At 38.8% G+C, this 20621-nt stretch overlaps 2 protein-coding genes across 2 annotated transcripts; both read left to right on the forward strand.

Moving 5' to 3' along the window:
- The first annotated feature begins 4357 nt into the window (after positions 1–4357).
- LOC126716173 (uncharacterized) lies at positions 4358–4891 on the forward strand. The gene has a single exon (XM_050417204.1). The coding sequence runs from the start codon at positions 4358–4360 to the stop codon at positions 4889–4891; it is 534 nt and encodes a 177-aa protein (XP_050273161.1).
- Positions 4892–5831: 940 nt separating this feature from the next.
- Positions 5832–14276, forward strand: LOC126716174 (protein DETOXIFICATION 27-like). Its single transcript, XM_050417205.1, has 8 exons — positions 5832–6098; positions 6442–6983; positions 8573–8659; positions 10128–10184; positions 12086–12324; positions 12729–12847; positions 13993–14082; positions 14190–14276. Exons 1-8 carry the CDS (start codon positions 5832–5834, stop codon positions 14274–14276), a joined length of 1488 nt encoding a protein of 495 aa, XP_050273162.1.
- The last annotated feature ends 6345 nt before the right edge of the window (positions 14277–20621 follow it).

Below are 20621 nucleotides of genomic sequence, written 5' to 3' on the forward strand. Positions count from 1 at the left end.
TCTTATTGCTGGGTCGGATGGAGTGAAGTATTGGGTTAAGTTTAAGTACGAACGAATGCCATTGTTTTGCCACTATTGTGGCTTACTAGGACACGACACCGGGCACTGCGCAAGCTTCTACGCTGCGACGAAGAATGTGGGAGAGGTGGAGTGTCTGTATGGTGACTGGCTGAGGGCCGGGGGATTACGTACCGGTTCTCCAGTAAAACAGGGGCCGTCGAGCTCTGTTCCGAGTAACAAAAACAGGGGCCCAGTAACCTCTCAACATGGTACCGGTGAGGCGTCGCAGACACCGACGGCGCAAGGGATAGCTTCAGCTAACCCTAAGGGTGGTAACGGTTACGTAAATGGAATGAATGACAATACGGAAACAGTCCCGGATTCTCAGGAATTTAATGCCGTGCATGAAGGAAGGGATAGATATGAAACGGATACGTGTGACGCGAATCATGGGGATATAAGCTTGGTGCATTCAAATTCTAATGACGTAAATAAGGAAGTGTCCATTCCTGCTGAGCACGTGACGGAGAATGTCCAGCTTGGGCCGGCAAAGCCCACGGCCAAATGGACCAGAATTCCTCAGATGGATTGTGGGCTAGAAAATGGAGATGTGGTTCAATCCGTTCCAATTTTGGGGAAGAGAGGACCAGCCCAGTTGGGGGGAGAGGAAGTTGCAGAAATGAACGTGAAACAGAGGATGAAACGGGGGAAACTCCAAGATGACCATTCACTGAATTCAGCGGCAGGGGTGCTCGATCACCCTTGCCGATCACAATGAAGTTGCTGAGCAGGAACTGCCAAGGGCTTGGGAACCCTTGGACAGTTCGAAGCCTTCACAAAATGGTGAAGGATCAAGCTCCCAATATTTGTTTCCTTATGGAAACAAGGCTGGACAAGAAAGGTTATAAGAAGCATTGTAAGGACCTGCCATTTCCCAATCAAATCATTGTGAAAAACCCAAATTCTGGAGGCGGTTTAGCTCTGATCTGGAAACATGGAGTGGACGTGGATGTTATCAATTTTACACAAAACCACATTTTAGCAAGGGTGAGGGAGGAGGACGGTTTTGTGTGGTACATGACTGGTTTTTATGGCTGGCCAGATTCTTCGCAGAAATCCAAGTCGTGGGCTTTACTCCATCATTTGATGTCTTTCGTAGAGGGTCCGTGGATGTGCATAGGGGATTTCAACGCCATTTTGCATTCGCATGAGAAACAGAGTGCTTGGGCACCTCCATATAGCCAAATGGATGAGTTCAAGGAAGCTTTGGAACAGTGTCACCTAACTGATTTGGGGTTTGTTGGGTATCCTTTCACATGGAATAACAAACGTCCAGGATTGGCCAACACTAGGCAGCGCTTAGATCGTGCAGTAGCAACAGAGAGTTGGAAAATGAAATTTTCTGCAAGTGTGGTTCATCATCTTGTTTCACATGCTTCTGACCATGCACCAATACTTTTGCAGGTTAGAACTTCTAGAAGCAGTGGTGCAAGGGTTCCAAGACCTTTCAAGTTTGAAGAGTCGTGGTTACTGTGGGAGGACTGTGAAGCAATGGTTCATGAGGCTTGGACAAAACCGGTTGGACTGTGCTCGGGTTTGAACGGAATAAAGGAGAGAATTTCAAGATGTGGAATGGACCTGCATGCATGGGGCTCCACCAGAACCCACCCTGATACAGAGAGAATCAAAACTCTCCAAAAAAGAGTGGAAGACCTCAACAAGGAAGAGACAACAGATGACAGTAAGGTTGAATTCTTAGCAATAAGTAAGGAGCTGGATGATCTTTTAATGAAGCAAGAGATTTATTGGGCACAACGCTCAAGGATCTCATGGCTAAAGCATGGGGATAAGAACACGAAATTTTTTCACTCTAAGGCATCAAATAGAAGAAGGAGAAACTTGATTCAGGGTATAAGAACACAAGACAATAGGTGGGTGGAAGACATATCAGATATTGGTCAGGTAGCCACCAGTTATTTTGAGAGGATGTTTACAGCAGGTACATGTGACCGGATGGAGGAGTGTTTGAATGCCGTTCAACAAAAAATCACTGAAGATATGAAGGAGTTTTTGACCAGGGATTACAGTGTGGATGAGATCAAAGCAGCGTTGTTCCAAATGGGACCAACAAAGGCTCCTGGACCCGACGGTATGAATGCACTTTTTTATCAAAAATTTTGGAATATTGTTGGTGATGATGTTGTTGTAGCGGTCTTAGATTTTCTAAATTCTGGAAATATGGACCCTGCTGTGAATTATACACACATTATTCAGATCCCAAAAATCAAATCCCCAGAAAAAATGTCTGACTATAGACCTATCAGTCTTTGTAATGTCATATATAAAATCATTTCTAAAGTCCTAGCCAACAGACTGAAACAAATTCTTCCCCAGATAATCTCTCCTACCCAGAGTGCCTTTGTTCCCAGCCGCCTTATAACTGATAATATTTTGGTGGCTTATGAATGTTTACATGCCATGCATTGTCGTAAAAAAGGAAAAAAAGGCTCTATTGCTCTGAAACTAGACATAAGTAAAGCTTATGACAGGGTTGAGTGGGCCTTTCTTAAAGGCATTATGGAAAAGATGGGGTTTCCTTTCATTTGGATTGATCGGGTCATGTCTTGTGTTACCACTCCTTCTTTCTCTGTATGTATTAATGGTAAACCCTTTGGTAATATCTCTCCATCTAGGGGGATCCGACAAGGAGACCCATTATCTCCTTATTTGTTTCTCCTATGTGCAGAGGGTTTTACTTCACTTCTGGCCAAAGCTGAGATGGAGGGGCAGATTCATGGGATGTCCATTTGCAGAAGTGCTCCCTGTATTTCTAACCTTCTATTTGCAGATGATTCTCTAGTATTCTGCCAGGCAAACCGAGGAGAGGTGCAGGGGTTGATGGAGATCTTGGAGTTGTATGCTTCAGCTTCAGGGCAATGCATAAATTTGGAAAAGTCTTCCGTTTATTTTAGCAGCAATACTGAAGCAAGGCACAGGGAAGAGATTAAAAACATTTTAGGGGTACAGGAAGTTGCAAGATTTGAATCTTATTTAGGGCTACCAACCTTGGTTGGTAGATCTAAATATCAAACTTTCTCCTTTCTCAAGGATAGAATTTGGAAAAAGCTCCAGGGTTGGAAGGGTAAACTGTTGTCGAGGGCGGGGAAGGAGGTACTAATAAAAGCTGTAGCTCAATCTATCCCCACATACACTATGGGGGTTTTTCTTTTACCTCTGAAGCTCTGCAATGAACTCAATGCTATGTGTGCTCGATTTTGGTGGGGTCAAGTGGGTGATGAAAGGAAGATCCATTGGAAGAGTTGGGATTCGATGTCTAAGCCAAAGAGAGAAGGGGACATGGGATTTAGGGACATTCAGTGCTTTAATTTGGCAATGCTTGCCAAGCAAGGTTGGAGGCTGATCCAAGATACAGGTTCATTGGTATATGCTTGTTTCAAGGCTAGGTACTTTCCAAGGTGCAGTTTCTTGGAGGCTAAAGATGCTCCCAACAGCTCGTATGTTTGGAAAAGTATTCTAGCTGCTCAAGAAATTCTGAAAAATGGATGTTGCTGGCGGGTGGGAACTGGAGTTGATATTAGAGTCATGGCAGAGAAGTGGATACCGAATCATCCTAGTAACATGGTGATTCACCAACCACAGGAGGTAGAATGGGAATGGAGAGTGGTGGAACTAATAGACTGGAATGTTGGTGCCTGGAATAAAAATTTGATAGAGATGAAGTTCCATAAAGAAGATGCTGATGCAATTCTTAGAATCCCTCTTAGTAGAAGATTCGTGGCTGACTCTATTTTTTGGCTCTTTAACAGAGATGGGGACTATTCTGTCAAGTCTGGTTATAAGGTAGCATGTAAAGTCAAGAAGGAAGCAAGCATGCAAGGGGAAAGCTCAATGGCAGGAGATAGTCAGTTGGTGTGGAGAAAGATATGGCAGATGCACATCCCAAATAAAATTAAAGTCTTTGTGTGGCGGGCTTGTCATGGCATTCTACCTACTCGGGCCAACCTGCTTCAAAAACATGTAGTTGAAGATAGTACATGTGTACTCTGTAAATGTACTAGTGAAACAGAGCTGCATGTGTTGTGGGAATGTGGCGTGGCTCAAGACATATGGGCTGGGAGCATGAGGAAGCTACAGAAAGGTAAGGGTGGCCAACATGATTTTCTGCAATTGGTGGAGGAATTAATGGTGAAGCTGTCACGGGAGGAGCTGGAGTTTTTTTTTTTTTGTACAGGCTTGGCTTATATGGACTCAGCGCAATACAGTGACGTTTGGTGGAGTGATTCAGGACCCTTCTCGGCTGGTGAAGAGAGCTGGTGAATACTTGGAGGAGTTTAAAATGTCCCAAGTCCAACTGGCTGTGTCGACAGTTAGTGCGAGAAGCTCAAGATGGATTCCCCCGCCAGGCCTGAGTTACAAGCCTAACTTTGATGCAGCCATCTTCCAGGACGGTGAGGCGTCGGGTTTCGGGGTGGTGATCCGGAATAATGGTGGGGAGGTTATGGCGGCTCTTTCTGCAAGAGGACCGGCCGTCTCTGACAATGAGGAAGCGGAAGTTTTGGCTTGTAGGAAGGCGTTGGAGTTTGCTGCAGATTCGGGCTTCACTGAGCTGATACTTGAAGGAGACAACTCGGTGGTTATGAACGCCATTTCAAGCTCACGCATGTTCCAGTCCAGGTTGGGCCATCTGTATTCCGACGTCAACTGCCTGGCTACGGGACTACCTGTACTTTCGCTATCCTGTGTGGTTCGTTCAGCTAACTCCGTGGCGCACTTTCTAGCTCGTTTTGCACAATGTATCAATGAGGATATGATTTGGCTGGAGGAATCCCCTCAACCGGCCTTGGAAGCTTTGTACTTTGATGCACACTAAGTTTTAATATAAAGTTGCACTTTCAAAAAAAAAAAAATCTCACCCTTCATTTTCTTATACATCCAATTTAAATATTCAATATATATATATATATATATATTTTTTTTTGAGAAAAAAAGAGAGAGGATAGATAGAGTTTGAATAAATAAATAAATAAATAAAAAGAAGATTTTTATTATTATTATTATTATTATTATTTTTACAGAAGGCTACTGTGCTATCCAAACTTAATTATTAAGTGCCGTAGTGATTAACAAAAAATTGAGTAGTTATAAAGAGCCGGATTTGAGATGTTCTTTTGATAATTTTTTAACTAGAGTGTTCTTCGACCTGGCTAAAATAATATATAAAAAAAAGTCGGATTTTTTTTTTTTATAAGATAAAAAGTTGGACACTGATGCTGTCGGGATGGGTGTTTTGACTCTTGAGCGTGGAGAATTCAGAATCTGAATAGATAGTATAGTAGTACAATTAACTAATTTGCAAAGAAAAAACACATACATTCTGTTTCAGGTACTTTACCTACCGGTTGAATTAACTGTAACTTCTAATAAATACTATTTTAAAATTTTAAAAAACTATTACCCACAGCAATAAATACTATTTTAAAATTTTAAAAAACTATTACCCACAGCTTTACATGGAAGACAAAATATTGTTTTCGTAACAACTTCTCAGGTACAAAACAACCTTTATATGTATATATTTATATATATCTCTGCTGTCACTATTCAACACCGCAAAAATTAAGCGGTCTTTGACGATTAAATTGATAATCTGTTTATGAAGTCCACCTTTTATACTGTACGTGCCCTCTTCTCAAAGTCGATCAACTGCCAATATATGAACCTACCCTTCTATCAATCTCTCTTAAATTTAGGCCATTAGGCTTTAATTAGGCAGAGACTGTTTCTAAATTCTAATTTCTAAACTCACACTCATGGGGAGCATTAACGAACCACTATTACCGGAATCGAAAACCACAGAAGTTGGATTCAAAGATGAAGAAAAGAAAGATCTTTCATCAAGGGTGTGGATTGAATCTAAGAAGCTATGGCGCATCGTGGGTCCCGCCATCTTCAGCCGCCTCGCTTCTTACACCATGAACGTTGTCACCCAAGCCTTCGCTGGCCACCTTGGCGAAGTTGAGCTTGCTGCCATTTCTATTGCCAACACTGTCATTGTTGGCTTCAATTTTGGACTATTGGTAATTCTTCAAAATTCCATAAAGAATACTAATTAATTATCTTATGTATCGGATATATGATTTTTATGTCTCGATTGTCTCACAATTGTGTGAGGCTTACTACAAAGAGATGATACATATATCTGATGTATCTGAGTAATCAATTTCTCATGTTCAAAAAAGTACTTATATCTGAAACACGAAATAACTTCTAGTGTGAAGTAAACGGGGTATATGTGTGTGGGTATATATATATATATATATATATATATATATATATATATATATGAGATAATAATAGAGAATGATTGACTAATTTGTTTAACATTGCATGGTTTTGGGTATTTTTGTTTTGGGCACGCAGTTAGGGATGGCAAGTGCGTTAGAGACATTATGTGGGCAAGCATTTGGTGCGAAGAGGTACCACATGTTGGGAATATACATGCAAAGGTCATGGATTGTGCTAGTCCTATGCTGTTTCTTGCTACTACCCTTCTACGTTTTCGCCACTCCGCTGCTGAAACTCATAGGACAACCCGATGACGTGGCAGAGGCTTCAGGTGTGGTGGCTTGTTGGTTAATACCATTGCATTTCAGCTTTGCGTTTCAGTTCCCGTTGCACAGGTTCTTGCAGTCCCAGCTGAAGAACATAGTGATTGCTTGGGTTTCTTTGGTGGGTCTATTGGTAAATGTGTTAACTAGTTGGCTATTCGTTTATGTGTTGGATTTTGGCCTTGTGGGTGCGGCTCTTGCTTTGGATATCTCCTGGTGGGTTTTGGTTTTTGGGTTGTATGGCTATGCTGCTTTTGGTGGCTGTCCTTTGACTTGGCATGGCTTCTCCATTGAAGCCTTTTCTGGCCTATGGGAATTTCTCAAACTCTCTGCTGCTTCTGGTGTTATGCTATGGTCTCTCTCTCTCTCTCTCTCTCTCTCTCTCTCTCTTTTGGATAGTCTCTATCAATTATTCAATGTTTCTAAAATTAGAAATTCTTCTTTTACATGGTATGGTATAACATAAGTTTACATTGTAAATACATAAAAAGTGACAAATGCTATACATTTGTCACAAATTTTTGTGTCTATAGTATAAATTTACGTTACAATTACAATGTAGACATATAAAAAATCCTTCAAAAATAATAATGTGTCCTATTTATTAAATTTAAGTACAATTTACTATACATATGTTTCTGTTTGATTCAACATTAATGTTTTCTAGAAAATCGGTCATTTTTCAAAAAAATTATTTTTTAAAAAACTATCTCATTTTTCAGTGTTTGTTAAAGACCTTGAAAATGAGTTTGAGATTGTTATTTGATATTTGGTATTTAGTATGCACAAAATTTTTATAACATTTCTTGTATAATATCAAACATTTATATCGTGTGTATTGTGTAAACCAATTAATCTAATCAATATAAATAAAAAGTTGGTTCTCAACAAAATTATATATATACACAAGAAAAAGAGAGATGTTACCTGGGTGGTCATAGAGCAAAGCCAACTTCACCATCTGCAGTCTATTCCGTTCAATGGCTAAACCACTCAAAAATACCTCATCATCTCGTCTTGTTACCAGATGTGGTTATTGGCGTTCATCTAAAGCTGAAAAATTCCTTCTGATTTAATCCCTACAACCTACTTCACTGAACAAATTCACATCAATAGCCCAAGAAATGGATGTGAAGTGCTTCCTGTCCATTGGAGGAGACATGAAAGCAAGCACAAATTCTTTTTCCAACATGGTAAGGACCCTAGATGGCAGTAGAGACTTTATTAGCTCCTCCATTAATGTGGCTCAGTAGTATGGCTAATGGCTTTCATGGGCTCGACCTTTACTGGAAATTTCATGCCAAACCTCTGGTTGCTCTTTAAGGAGTGGCATGACAGTCTTATAAAGGAATCTTCTAATTCTGGAACCCAACTTTTTCGAAGTGCAATTGTTTATTTTGCACCCAAATTTTTCCCACCCAGTGATGATAAAGGTTACCCATTCAAAGCCAGCTATGATTACTATGGAAGCAGGACGTTACAGCAATTGCAAAACAAGCTTTGCTCTATGACCAACCAAGTATGAAATTAATTTTTGTTTCTTGTGCACAAAAGAATAGAATTATTCATAGAAGTGATGAAGTGCATAGAAGAGAGACTGTTTTCTAAAACACCAGAAAATATGAAAAACTATATTTACAGAAGATTTTTCATAAAGAGAACATTATTCTCAAAGTTCCGAATAATTTCACTCTTTTCTATTTAATACCCCAATAATCATAATCTGCACATTTTGTTCCTAAAAGAAAAAGAAAAAGAAATTATATATTATTATAATTGGTGGATTAAAAAAAATGAAACATTGGTCAACCCAAGGCGATAGAAGATTTTAGTTGGTGCGTTTTATATTCACTGTTCCAACAATCAACTGTTTCTTTGATTTCATTTATTATTTATTTATTTATATATTATTTTTATGTGGGTGTTGTTGGTTATTTGTGTAGCTTGGAGAATTGGTACTACAGAATACTAATATTAATGACTGGGTTCCTACAGAATGCCACTTTAGCCGTGGATGCGTTGTCAATCTGGTACGTGGTTTTCTTTTCCACGCATGTTATTAGTTATATATTAGTCGCTAACCCGTGCGATGCACGGGATAGTTAAACAAAATTTATACACATCTTTTATTGGTACAATCATTTGAAAATAATTCTAACTAATACCCAAATGTAAGAGACACATTGACTTACTATTTAAAGTAGCATTCTGAAGAATTTACACATATTGTGCAACTGAGCCTTAAAACAATATGGAAATTCAAAACATGGAAAGAAAATAAAAATTACAACAATTAATTCCATTATCTTTCATGCTATACTTTGTAATTGTACAGAATTAAGTCAACTCAATTTAAGTAGTTGTAATAAAATTGGCTTCTACTATTCTCTATTCTATAGAGATATGAACATATTGGATTTCTCAAACAATTACCGATATTGCAATAAAATGATTTATTATTGAAAATAAGAAATAAATAAAATCTGTCTATAGCTTAAGAAACACAATATACTAAAATTAAAGAGATAAAATTTCGGAGGACAAAATATTATAGATAATTTTAGAAACAGATTATACACTTAAAAGGGTTAGTAATTTATAGCACTTACCCCCCACTATTAGTATACAGACACCAAGTGCGGTTATCGTAACCCTTTGAAAGAACCTTCCCCAATTGGACCCTATAAAAAAAAAAAAAAAAAACACCCAATTAACAAAATTGATCCAAAAGGATTTAAAAAGCACACAAAATCAATTCAAAAAACAAAAATATGAGACAAAGTAATTACTTTCTGTTGCCAATGAAATCGTCATTTGTATTGCTGTTCCAAACTGTAACACTTATCTCTCTAAGGCCTTCAATTAATGAAAACACAAACTTCTCTTGGAATACCGGAGTATTATGACCATCTATACACACACACACACAAAACAAAATCAGCATAATTCACTATAACTCTATAGAAGCCTTAAAAATATAAAGAGAAATTAAAGGGGTTGAATTTGATATTTACGTTTGGAGAGAGAGAGTTTGCAGAAACTGTGGTTTTATATTTCTTAACTTGAGAGAGGGATAAAATTGCTAGGGTTTTGAGGTATTATAATGTTTTTATTTTTATTTTTTATTTTTTAAATATTGTGCTGATGTAGAAAATTGTGGTGCCAGCAAAGACTTCGATTTTATATATATATAGATTACTGTCATGTGTTTACTAAAAAATAAAGGGAAATGGTAGCAAGCGTTCAAAAAAGATTAAAAAAAAAAAATGTTAGAAAAAAGTTAATAAGACACTCAGCGGTATTTATTAAACTGAAAAAAAAAATACTGAAAAAATTATTAAAAAAAAATTATAGAAAAATTTCAAAAAAGTTATTAACGGCACCTCATACAATTGCTGCAGTTTTGAAATTTGGTAGTTTGGTATAAAATAGAAAGTTGTAAGAAATTTTTGTAACACTTTTTCTGTTTGTTTGGTGGATTTTCTTACAATTTTGCAGCATGACTATCAATGGCTGGGAGTCGATGATTCCTTTGGCTTTTTTTGCTAGTACCGGGTACAAATTGAGAACTCCTTTGTCCTTTTCCCAATATTTGATTGTCTTATCATGTAGTATTTCTTTCAAATATATATATATATATATATATATATATATATATATATATATGTATGTATGTATGTGTATATATATAACTATTAATTAAGAGATTATTTGGTAAAAATAAAAAGACTATTAAAAGATTAGGAAAAATACATTTTATCACTCTAAACTATGTCTTAAACTATGCGAATATATAGTTTGCATCTTAAATTATTATTATTGTTATATTTTGCATCCCAACGTTAATTTTACTATCAAATTAGATAGAAATATGAAACACTTATTCATGTGTATTACTTAAGTGAGAAAAATTTAAAAGGCCAAAACACCCCTTCATAATAAATTAAAAACAAAACTTTTTTCTCTAGCTCTCTCTTGTGCTGCGTATTAGTCCCTGCCAACTGCTCCACCAGTGTGTGTTAATTGTTTACATACTTTTTTGTCCTTTCCTTATTTGATTGCCACTAGCGTGGCTCACCCCTTAACGCAAGCCCCTTCTCATCACAAAAGCTAAAATCGTTCTCCATTAGATTCCAACTGCTTTGTATTTTAGAGCAGTTCACGATTCTCACACCCTTTTTTTTACCTCATCAATTCTCTTGCCCAGTATCATTCACAACACTTTTATAATGAACGACCATGACCAAGCTATAACAACCTCATAGCAGCATATACACAATCAAAACTACCAAATATGATTTTGATTTGGGGATTTAGGGTTGCAGGGATTTTGATTTGGGATAAACGCTAATACACATTTTTTTTTCCGTTAAACTCACACGCCATTACCAAACACACACACACGATAAAAGTTTTGTTTTTAATTGATTGGGAAGAGGGGGTTTTGGTCTTTTAAGTTTGTGTCACTTAAGCAATATGTATGTGTAAGTCATGTGCTTTATATTTCCGTCTAACTTAACAGTAAAACTAATGTTGTGGTGCAAAATGTAACAATAGTCATAATTTAGGATGTAAACTATGCATTTGAATAGTTTATGGTACAAATGTAATCTAAGATATAGTTCAAAGTATAACCACTTGTTCATAAACACACCTTTAAAAAATCCAAAAAAAGCAAAACTTAACTAAAAATAGGGGGGCCAACCTACTTGTTTAGGTAAAAAAGCAAGTGCAGAAATAAAACGAAAAGTAATACTGACTTTTTGTTAAGAAAAGAATTTTAAAACTTAAATAAAACACAGAGAGAGAGAGAGAGAGAGAGAGAGAGAGAGAGAGAGAGAGATTTGAATTAGGAACTTAGTGTGCAATTTGGGTGAAAAAGATAAAAATGATGCTAGGGAATGATTAGAATTTGTAACTTACTGTATCCCCTCAAATGCTTTTAGTTTGATTTTTAAAACATATAAGAGCATCCCATTGGCAATTATAAATGGGAAATGTAGGGGAAATTTAGCATCAAGGCAATTATAATTTTTTCAATTGTGCTACAGTGCCATCCTAAATGTAGGATGGCACTGTAGCACAATTGTAAAAATTATAATATATTTTAATTCCAAAAGATTACTGTAGCAGCAGCGCAAAAATTATATATTATATTATTTTAGCACATTAGGATGGCACTGTAGCTCAATTGAAAAAATTATAATATATTTTAATTCCAAAAGATCACTGTAGTAGTAGCGCAAAAATTATATATTATATTATTTTAGTGAGTAATATATATTATTTTAATGAGAAGAATATGAAAATAACAATTGAGATGTTGATTATATTGTAAAATAGTATAATATAATTGATAAAGTAGTTTTTTGATATGGTAAAATAGAATAAGATGGATGTTACGGATGTAAATATTCTAATAATAGTTATTTGAACTTTTTGTCGTGTAATTACAGAGTTAGGGTAGCCAATGAGTTAGGAGCTGGGAATGGCAAAGCAGCACAATTTTCAACAATTGTCTCTGTAATACAATCAAGTGTGATTGGTATCTTTTTCTGCGCTCTAATCATGATACTCCATGACAAGTATGCTTATTTATTCACATCCACCACTGAAGTGCTTGAAGCAGTTGATAAGCTCTCTGTTCTATTAGCTGCTACAATTCTCCTAAACAGTGTTCAACCTGTTTTATCAGGTAATTTCTAATAAGATTTTATACTTTCGAAAACCACAGTGTATAGATGTGCTTCTTGAAGAGCACCATGAATATGAAGTGTGAAAAATACCATAGAATTGAACAAATAAAAATCATTTTTTTCTAATGTTTGTCTTTCATTCTATGCTCTGTTAATTATAACCAGACAAATGATATATTACATTTAATAGAATATAAAATAAAACACTCTTAGTCAAACATAGTATTTTTGTTTGTTTGTTTTAAACCTATATTTGCTAATTATACCTTTGATTTGAAAATTGGCATTAAATTTTGTCAAAACTTAATAAAAGAAGAAAGCATAGGTTATCAAGCGATGTCTCTAAGTACTAGTCTTTTCCTCTTTGAAATCAATTGTAAATATATTTTCTTCACTATGACAGGAGTGGCTGTTGGATCGGGATGGCAGGCATGGTTTGCATATATAAATTTGGGCTGCTACTATGTCGTTGGGCTCCCACTTGGACTTCTAATGGGATTGGTCTTCGACCTTGGAGTTTTGGTTAGTGTTGTAACTTCCTTCATTAGCCTCCAATTTAGTAGAGATTATGATATATACCTAATCCGCCTCTGGCTTTGTGGGCATTTATATGTCATAGTTGGTTCAGCCTCAACATGGCCTTTAATGAACAGAGTGAAGTCTAAAACCAAGTTCAGAACCAAAAAAATAAAGAAAAGTCAAGAACAAAACTAAGATTCATATTTGTAGCATGAATATAGGTCTTCCAACTCAGTAGATCATGAAAGTCAGTGGGCATCAAAAGTAATGTACTCTGGGTATGTTGAATCCATTAGAAAAATTCTAGACAGAAAGTCAATCGCAGACCCAATTTATCAACTTGTTGATATGTGAGTTTATGAATATAGTAGACACACATTTTGTCTATATGGATCCATCGTTTTTCGTCAACCACTCACAATCACACAAGTTAACAAGTTGTGAAATTGAGTGTGAGAATACATGTATTCGTAATCCAGTTGTGGCACAAGTTGTGCCATTTTATGTGGTGTTAGAATTTTTCATGAATAAGGTGGTACAAAATCCAAATATATAACTAGTATACAAGGAAGTTTGGACTTAGTTTGCATTCCGGATTGAATGGCTGGTTGTCTTTCTGTTTTATAAGGGTTGTCTGTCTGATCATAGAAGTAGTTTGGTTCTAATACAAGTTAAACCAAAAATCAAAATCAGTTCAATTTTTCTTGTGGGTGTTTGACATGCACACGAAAATTTAAATTCTATAGTGGAAATATGCATGTTCAGCCAATTTTTTTTTTTTTTTTAGAATACTAAGTATTTTTAACACACACGAAGAGAGGGAAAAATGTTTTAAAGAAACTGTTGGACATACAGCACAAAAGAAAGAAACCACAAAAACTAAAAACCAAAATTTTAAAGACATGAATTTGGAAAGAATGGATACCTGAAAGAATAAAATTTAAAACTAAGGAATATATATGGTTCTATTAGAACCAGTTTGTTAAAACAAAAGTTTACCAAACTTTAAAAAAAAAAAAAAAAAATCAATTATGTTTTTTTTGGTGACTTTTACATTGTATAAGCTCCTCTACAAAGAATTTTCCATTTGGCATGACTAGGATTCCAATGTGTTGAAACTGAAATTGTAATAAAACTTGACGTGGCAGGGTATCTGGGGTGGAATGATTTTTGGTGGGACTGCAATCCAAACAGTGATTTTGGCTATCATAACAGCGCGATGCGATTGGGAAAAGGAGGTACTATAATTTAACACAATTTCACTTGTTATAATAACGTTGACATTGTGTTGTGCTTGTGCATGTAAAACCCATATGAATTCATTTCTTGTATTCATGGATTTCAGGCTGAGAAAGCTAGCATTCGCGTAAATAAATGGTCAAGTCCTAACCCACAAGATGAAGAAGAAGATCAATCTGAGGTCCAACAATGACAGCAATTTTGATGGATTTTGGATTTTGTCACTTTTAGGTGCACCAGCCCATGCACGGTGTATACTCCCTAATAATGTACAAATCTTCTGCTAATCCAATTTTGGATAATTGATTTTCAAGAGGTTCCTTAGCTTGGAAAAATGGGCAATCATAATCAATAGAGAAGTGTTACATTCACAATATTTTTATAACACTTTTACAACAAATCATAGGTGATAAGTTGTTATTGGTTCTAATTTGAACCCACCACGGCACCACTTGAATTTCTTTTCTACTCACCAATAACAGCCAATAACCAACTGTCATTTAAGAATTGTTGTGAAAATGTTGTGGATATAACATTTTTATAATCGACGAGCATATTCATTAGTTTTCTGTTGAAATGCAATCGCCTATTCGGTATTGAAACTATTATTGTTTTTTATTATTTTGATAATTTGATATAAGGGAAAATATTTTGTCCAAAAAAAATAAAGAATGAGAGGTTTGATTTGAATCCTAAATGTCTTCATTAGAAAGATCATATGATGATGGTTGAGTTACAAGATTCTTGGAAATTTTTTGATGTAGTTATTAATTTCAGTTTTGTTTTTATTTTTATTGTCAATCTAAAAAATTATTGATTTCTTATCTATCTTTAGGACTATTAAAAAAAATTCTGAATTTAATTATTTGACTATTGTGGGGCCCAATAATTTGTGGCCCTAGCCCATTTATTCATTGAGGCCCAAGGCCCGAGCCGAGGAAGGTTATAGCCTAGGCCCGGTAATACAAGTACAAAATGGTCTTGGGACACCGCCGAGAATGATTCAGTCCTCGGCATGTCCGAGGTCTCACTGGAAGGAAGGGCAAAAACGGTATAGGAGCAGCTTGGAAAAAATCTAAAATATCTAGGTCAATAGAGAAGGATACGTTGGAAAGTATAACGACCAGGGAAAGCTGCCCTTACTGCCATTCAATACTCTGTACCTGACAGAGCCATACTCTCCAGCTTTTACAACCACCCCCAACCACTCTGGATATGGGCTGATGGGACAAGTATCAGTCTTGGAAAAGTCGATCCTACACGTGGACGAAGGATAAGCAACACCTGCTAATATAAAAGGAAAAGTAAGCAAACCAGAGCAGGGGCTGGGAAAAATGGCGAAAAACCAGAGCTTCCCAGCCTGCCTCCAGGAGAAAGACTCCTAGGGCGAACACGATTTAATTATGTATGACCACCACGGAAAACCACCGTCCTGTGACTGAGGCCTAGCCTTTCAAACCCACGCTCTACAAATGATATTGTTTGGGCCTTTTTACGTGCGAACCCAACACTGTTACGGGTCGTTACAAATCGAGTCCTTACAATTGGCGCCGTCTGTGGGAAAAGCTTGTGTGTTGGCATAGACGGTAGGTCGAGACAATTCCCTTGTCATTTCTAACAGCCGGTTGTAGTGTTCTAGCGTAAAGTTCCACCAGGGGCTATGTTTCATTACTAGGGGCTATGCTTCATAGCGTCAGTCGCACGGATGGTTCTAGGGGCTTGGCCGAGGATCTAACTCCCCTAAAAACCAAGGTCTCATGCCATAGTCGAGGGGTTAATTCCCCCGACTACTTATCAAAAATTGAGTTTTGGACAGAACCAAGGTATTGCATGGTCCTAGGACTCAAACCTATGGGAAAACCAACTACTTAGACGAAAAAATTGAGTTTTGGATAGAACCAAGGTATTGCATGGTCTTAGGACTCAAACCTATGGGGAAACCAACTACTTAGAAGAAAAACCTGAGTTTTGGACAGAACTAAGGTATTGCATGGTCCTAGGACTCAAACCTAGGGGGAAACCAACTACGTAGAAGAAAAAACTGAGTTTTGGACAGAACCAAGGTATTGCATGGTCCTAGGACTCAAACCTAGGGGGAAACCAACTACTTAGAAGAAAAAACTGAGTTTTGGACAGAACCAAGGTATTGCATGGTCCTAGGACTCAAACTTATGGAGAAACCAACTACTTAGAAGAAAAAACTGAGTTTTGGACAGATTCAAGGTATTGCATGGTCCTAGGACTCAAACCTATGGGGAAACCAACTACTTAGAAGAAAAAACTGAGTTTTGGACAGACCTAAGGTATTGCATGGTCCTAGGACTCAAACCTATGGGGAAACCAATTACTTAGAAGAAAAACTAAGTTTTGGACAGAACCAAGGTATTGCATGGTCCTCGGACTCAAACCTACGGGGAAACCAATTACTTAGAAGAAAAACTGAATTTTGGACAGAACCAAGGTATTGCATGGTCTTCGGACTCAAACCTATAGGGAAACCAACTACTTCAATATCAAGTTTTGGACAAAACCAAGGTATTGCATGGTCCTCGGACTCAAACCTATGGGGAAACCAACTACTTCAAAATCAAGTTTTGGACAGAACCAAGGTATTGCATGGTCCTCGGACTCAAACCTATGGGGAAACCAACTACTTCAAAATCAAGTTTTGGATAGAACCAAGGTATTACATGGTCCTCGGACTCAAACCTATGGGGAAACCAACTACTTCAAAATCAAGTTTTGGATAGAACCAGGGTATTGCATGGTCCTCGGACTCAAACCTATGGGGAAACCAACTACTTATCAAAATCAAGTTTTGGACAAAACCAAGGTATTGCATGGTCCTCGGACTCAAACCTATGGGGAAACCAACTACTTCAAAATCAAGTTTTGGACAGAACCAGGGTATTGTATGGTCCTCAGACTCAAACCTATGGGGAAACCAACTACTTATCAGAATCAAGTTTTGGACAGAACCAAGGTATTGCATGGTCCTCGGACTCAAACCTATGGGGAAACCAACTACTTCAAAATCAAGTTTTAGACAGAACCAGGGTATTACATGGTCCTCGGACTCAAACCTATGGGGAAACCAACTACTTATCAAAATCAAGTTTTGGACAGAACCAAGGTATTGCATGGTCCTCGGACTCAAACCTATGGGGAAACCAACTACTTCAAAATCAAGTTTTGGACAGAACCAGGGTATTGCATGGTCCTCGGACTCAAACCTATGGGGAAACCAACTACTTATCAAAATCAAGTTTTGGACAGAACCAAGGTATTGCATAGTCCTCGGACTCAAACCTATGGGGAAACCAACTACTTCAAAATCAAGTTTTGGACAGAACTAGGGTATTGCATGGTCCTCGGACTCAAACCTATGGGGAAACCAACTACTTATCAAAATCAAGTTTTGGACAGAACCAAGGTATTGCATGGTCCTCGGACTCAAACCTATGGGGAAACCAACTACTTAGAAGAGAAACTGAATTTTGGACAGAACCAAGATATTGCATGGTCCTCGGAGTCAAACCTATGGGGAAACCAACTACTTCAATACCAAGTTTTGGACAGAACCAGGGTATTGTATGGTTCTCGGACTCAAACCTAAGGAAAGGTCAACTACTTAATAAGAATTCTAAGTTGCTCAATCCTCGGATCAAGTACCGGAAGAGGTTAAAACTATGAAAGTTATTAGGAAGATGGTGAAATGCCTTATTACTCGGCAACCTGTAGGGGCTGTTCATTTTTGGGTTATATGTCCTCGGGTGATTACCTCCTACACCGCACCGAGCATTCAGCTGTCATCTCGGCTATTTTTGGGGTAAGTATTGTTTTCTCAGGTCAGCATTATTATGCCAAGCAACTCTGTTAAGTTCATAGTAATATGTTTTCTTTAGCAAGGGTTTCGACCCTAAGTGTCATTTGTTCAGGTTGGCATTATTGTGCCGAACAGCTCTCATAAGTTCATAATAGTATCTTTTATCTTGGTAAGGGATTTTGGCCCTAAGTATCACTTTCCCAGGTCGGCATTATTGAGCCAAATAATATTATTAAGTTCATTACGAACACCTTTTCCTCAGTGAAGGTTTCTGCCCTAAGTGCCATTTATTTAAGTCGGCATTATTATGCCAGATAGTTCCAATAAGCATACAGGGATGATCGCAGCCCTCAATCGATTCATTTCAAGATCGGCGGATAAATGCAGGCCGTTCTATCTCTTGATCAACAAGTGGAAGGGGTTTGAGTGGTCCGAGGACTGTGCGATGGCTTTCCAGCAACTCAAAGATTACCCTATCCCGGCCATCTATCATGTTCAGTCCCGAGGCCGATGAGGTTCTGTATGCATACATTGCTGTGGACGACAATGGCATCCAAAAGCCGATCTATTACGTGAGCAAGACGTTGCATGAAGCCGAGGTCAGATACCAACCCCTGGAAAAAGCCATACTAGCTGTGGTCTACGCCACGCGAAAGCTTCCCCACTATTTCCAAGCCCACACAGTGGTTGTCCTAACCCAACTACCCTTGAAGTCTGCACTACGAACTGTTGACTACACTGGAAGGATTGCCATATAGAGCATAATTCTGGGAGCTTTTGACATCAAATAGATGCCTCGGACCTCTATAAAGGGCCAGGTCCTGGCAGACTTAGTGGCCGAATTCGCTAAGCCCCCGGTGGAAACAATGGTAGAGGAGCAAAACATGGATGGAAAATTTGTTAGAATGATCTCTACACCAGGACCCCAATGCTGGAAGGTGTACGTTGATGGCGCAGCAAATTAAAAAGGATCTGGAGTGGGGCTAGTCCTAATATCTCCCGAGGAAGCCATTATAGAGAAGTCCCTAAGACTTAGGTTCTCAGCCACGAACAACGAAGCCGAGTATGAGGTCTGCTACAAGGAATTGCCATGGTGCAAAAAATAGGAGGAAAGGCAGTGGAGATGTTTTCGGACTCGAGACTAGTAGTAGGCCAGGTAAAGGGAGAATTAGAGGCCAGAGATGCAAGGATGCATGAGTAATTAAGCCAAGTCAAATGCTTACAGTCGGGTTTCAACTTTTTCAACTTGTCACATGTTCCCAGAAGTGGAATCACTCATGCAGATTCGCTGGTCACGCTTGCCACCTCCTCAACGGGGGATCTGCCTCGAATTATTCTCATCGAGCACCTGAACAGAGCGAATGAAGTAGCCAAAGGCGTGGTCCATGTTCATGAGGTTAGAATGGGCCTTAGCTGGATAGATCCTATTGTGAAGTTCCTCAAAGATGACATCCTGCCCGAGGATAAGTCGGAGGCGGAGAAAATACGAAGAAAAGCTCCTCGGTTCTGGTTGTCCGAGGACCATAAATTGTACAAACGCTCATATTCCGGACCATACTTATTGTGCGTCCACCCCGAGGCATCAGAACTGCTGCTTGAAGAACTGCACGGAGGGATCTGTGGGAGTCACACAGGAGGAAGATCTCTGTCACACTGAGTCATTATCCAGGGATACTGGTGGCCGGGGATGTAGAAGGAAGCCCTGGAGTATGTTAAAAAGTGTGACCAGTGCCAAAGGTTCGCCCCGAATATTCATCAACCTGGCAGAGCCCTCAACCCTCTGACCAGCCCGTGGCCCTTCGCCTAATGGGGCCTGGATATCATAGGGCCCTTCCCAAAGGCAGCAGAAAATAAGAGATACCTACTAGTCGGCACAGATTACTTCACCAAATGGGTCGAAACTGAGCCTCTGGCCAATATCAGAGACGTGGATGCTAAGAAATTCATCTGGAGAAACATTGTCACACGATTCGGAGTACCTCGCACGCTCATCTCAAACAATGGACTACAGTTTGACAGCAAGGCCTTCAGAAGATACTGCTGTGAGTTGGGGATCACTAACAGGTACTCAACCCCAGCCTATCCTCAGGGAAACGGGCAAGCCGAGGCTGTCAACAAGGTCATAATCAATGGACTTAAGGTAGGAGGTCTTCATGCTCAGGAAGACCTCCTACCTCCTCATACTCTTCAACTCCTTCATGTCAATGGGGAGAAGCAGGGACCTCTCCAAAGCGTCGACCACATAAGCGCCTTCACCGCCTCGAAAGTCCCTCAGAGAGACATCTTTCGTCAACGGTTCCCCGTGGAGCATTGGGACCGGAAGCCAAGCATTGGGCGCATACTGAGCATCGATCTCCTTGCCTTGGCCTTGAGGCCTAATCTTTAGCTGCTTTTGAGTGCGTGGGGCTTCGCCCTCCTCTTGAGGCATGTGAGACTTCCCCTCATCCATCGACTCTTTGCCCTTAGAACTCCTTTTCCTCTTTGAGTCAGTGGGCTCAGGCCGAGGAGGTAAAGTCGATTGGGGGGAAGCAGGATATTTGGGCCGGGGAGACGGCGTCCGCGAACGAGTAAGGGAAGACCTGGTTTGAACAGGTTGAGGCTGTGGCGGAGGAGGTGGAGGTTTGGACTGCAACTTTCCGGGTGCCTCCTTCCCCGGCTGGCCCTCAATTAGGTCGAACAGGCTTGTCTGGGGTTTCCTTTTAAGACCCATCT

This window comes from Quercus robur, chromosome 2, assembly GCF_932294415.1.
Source record: "Quercus robur chromosome 2, dhQueRobu3.1, whole genome shotgun sequence".
Lineage (NCBI taxonomy): Eukaryota > Viridiplantae > Streptophyta > Magnoliopsida > Fagales > Fagaceae > Quercus > Quercus robur.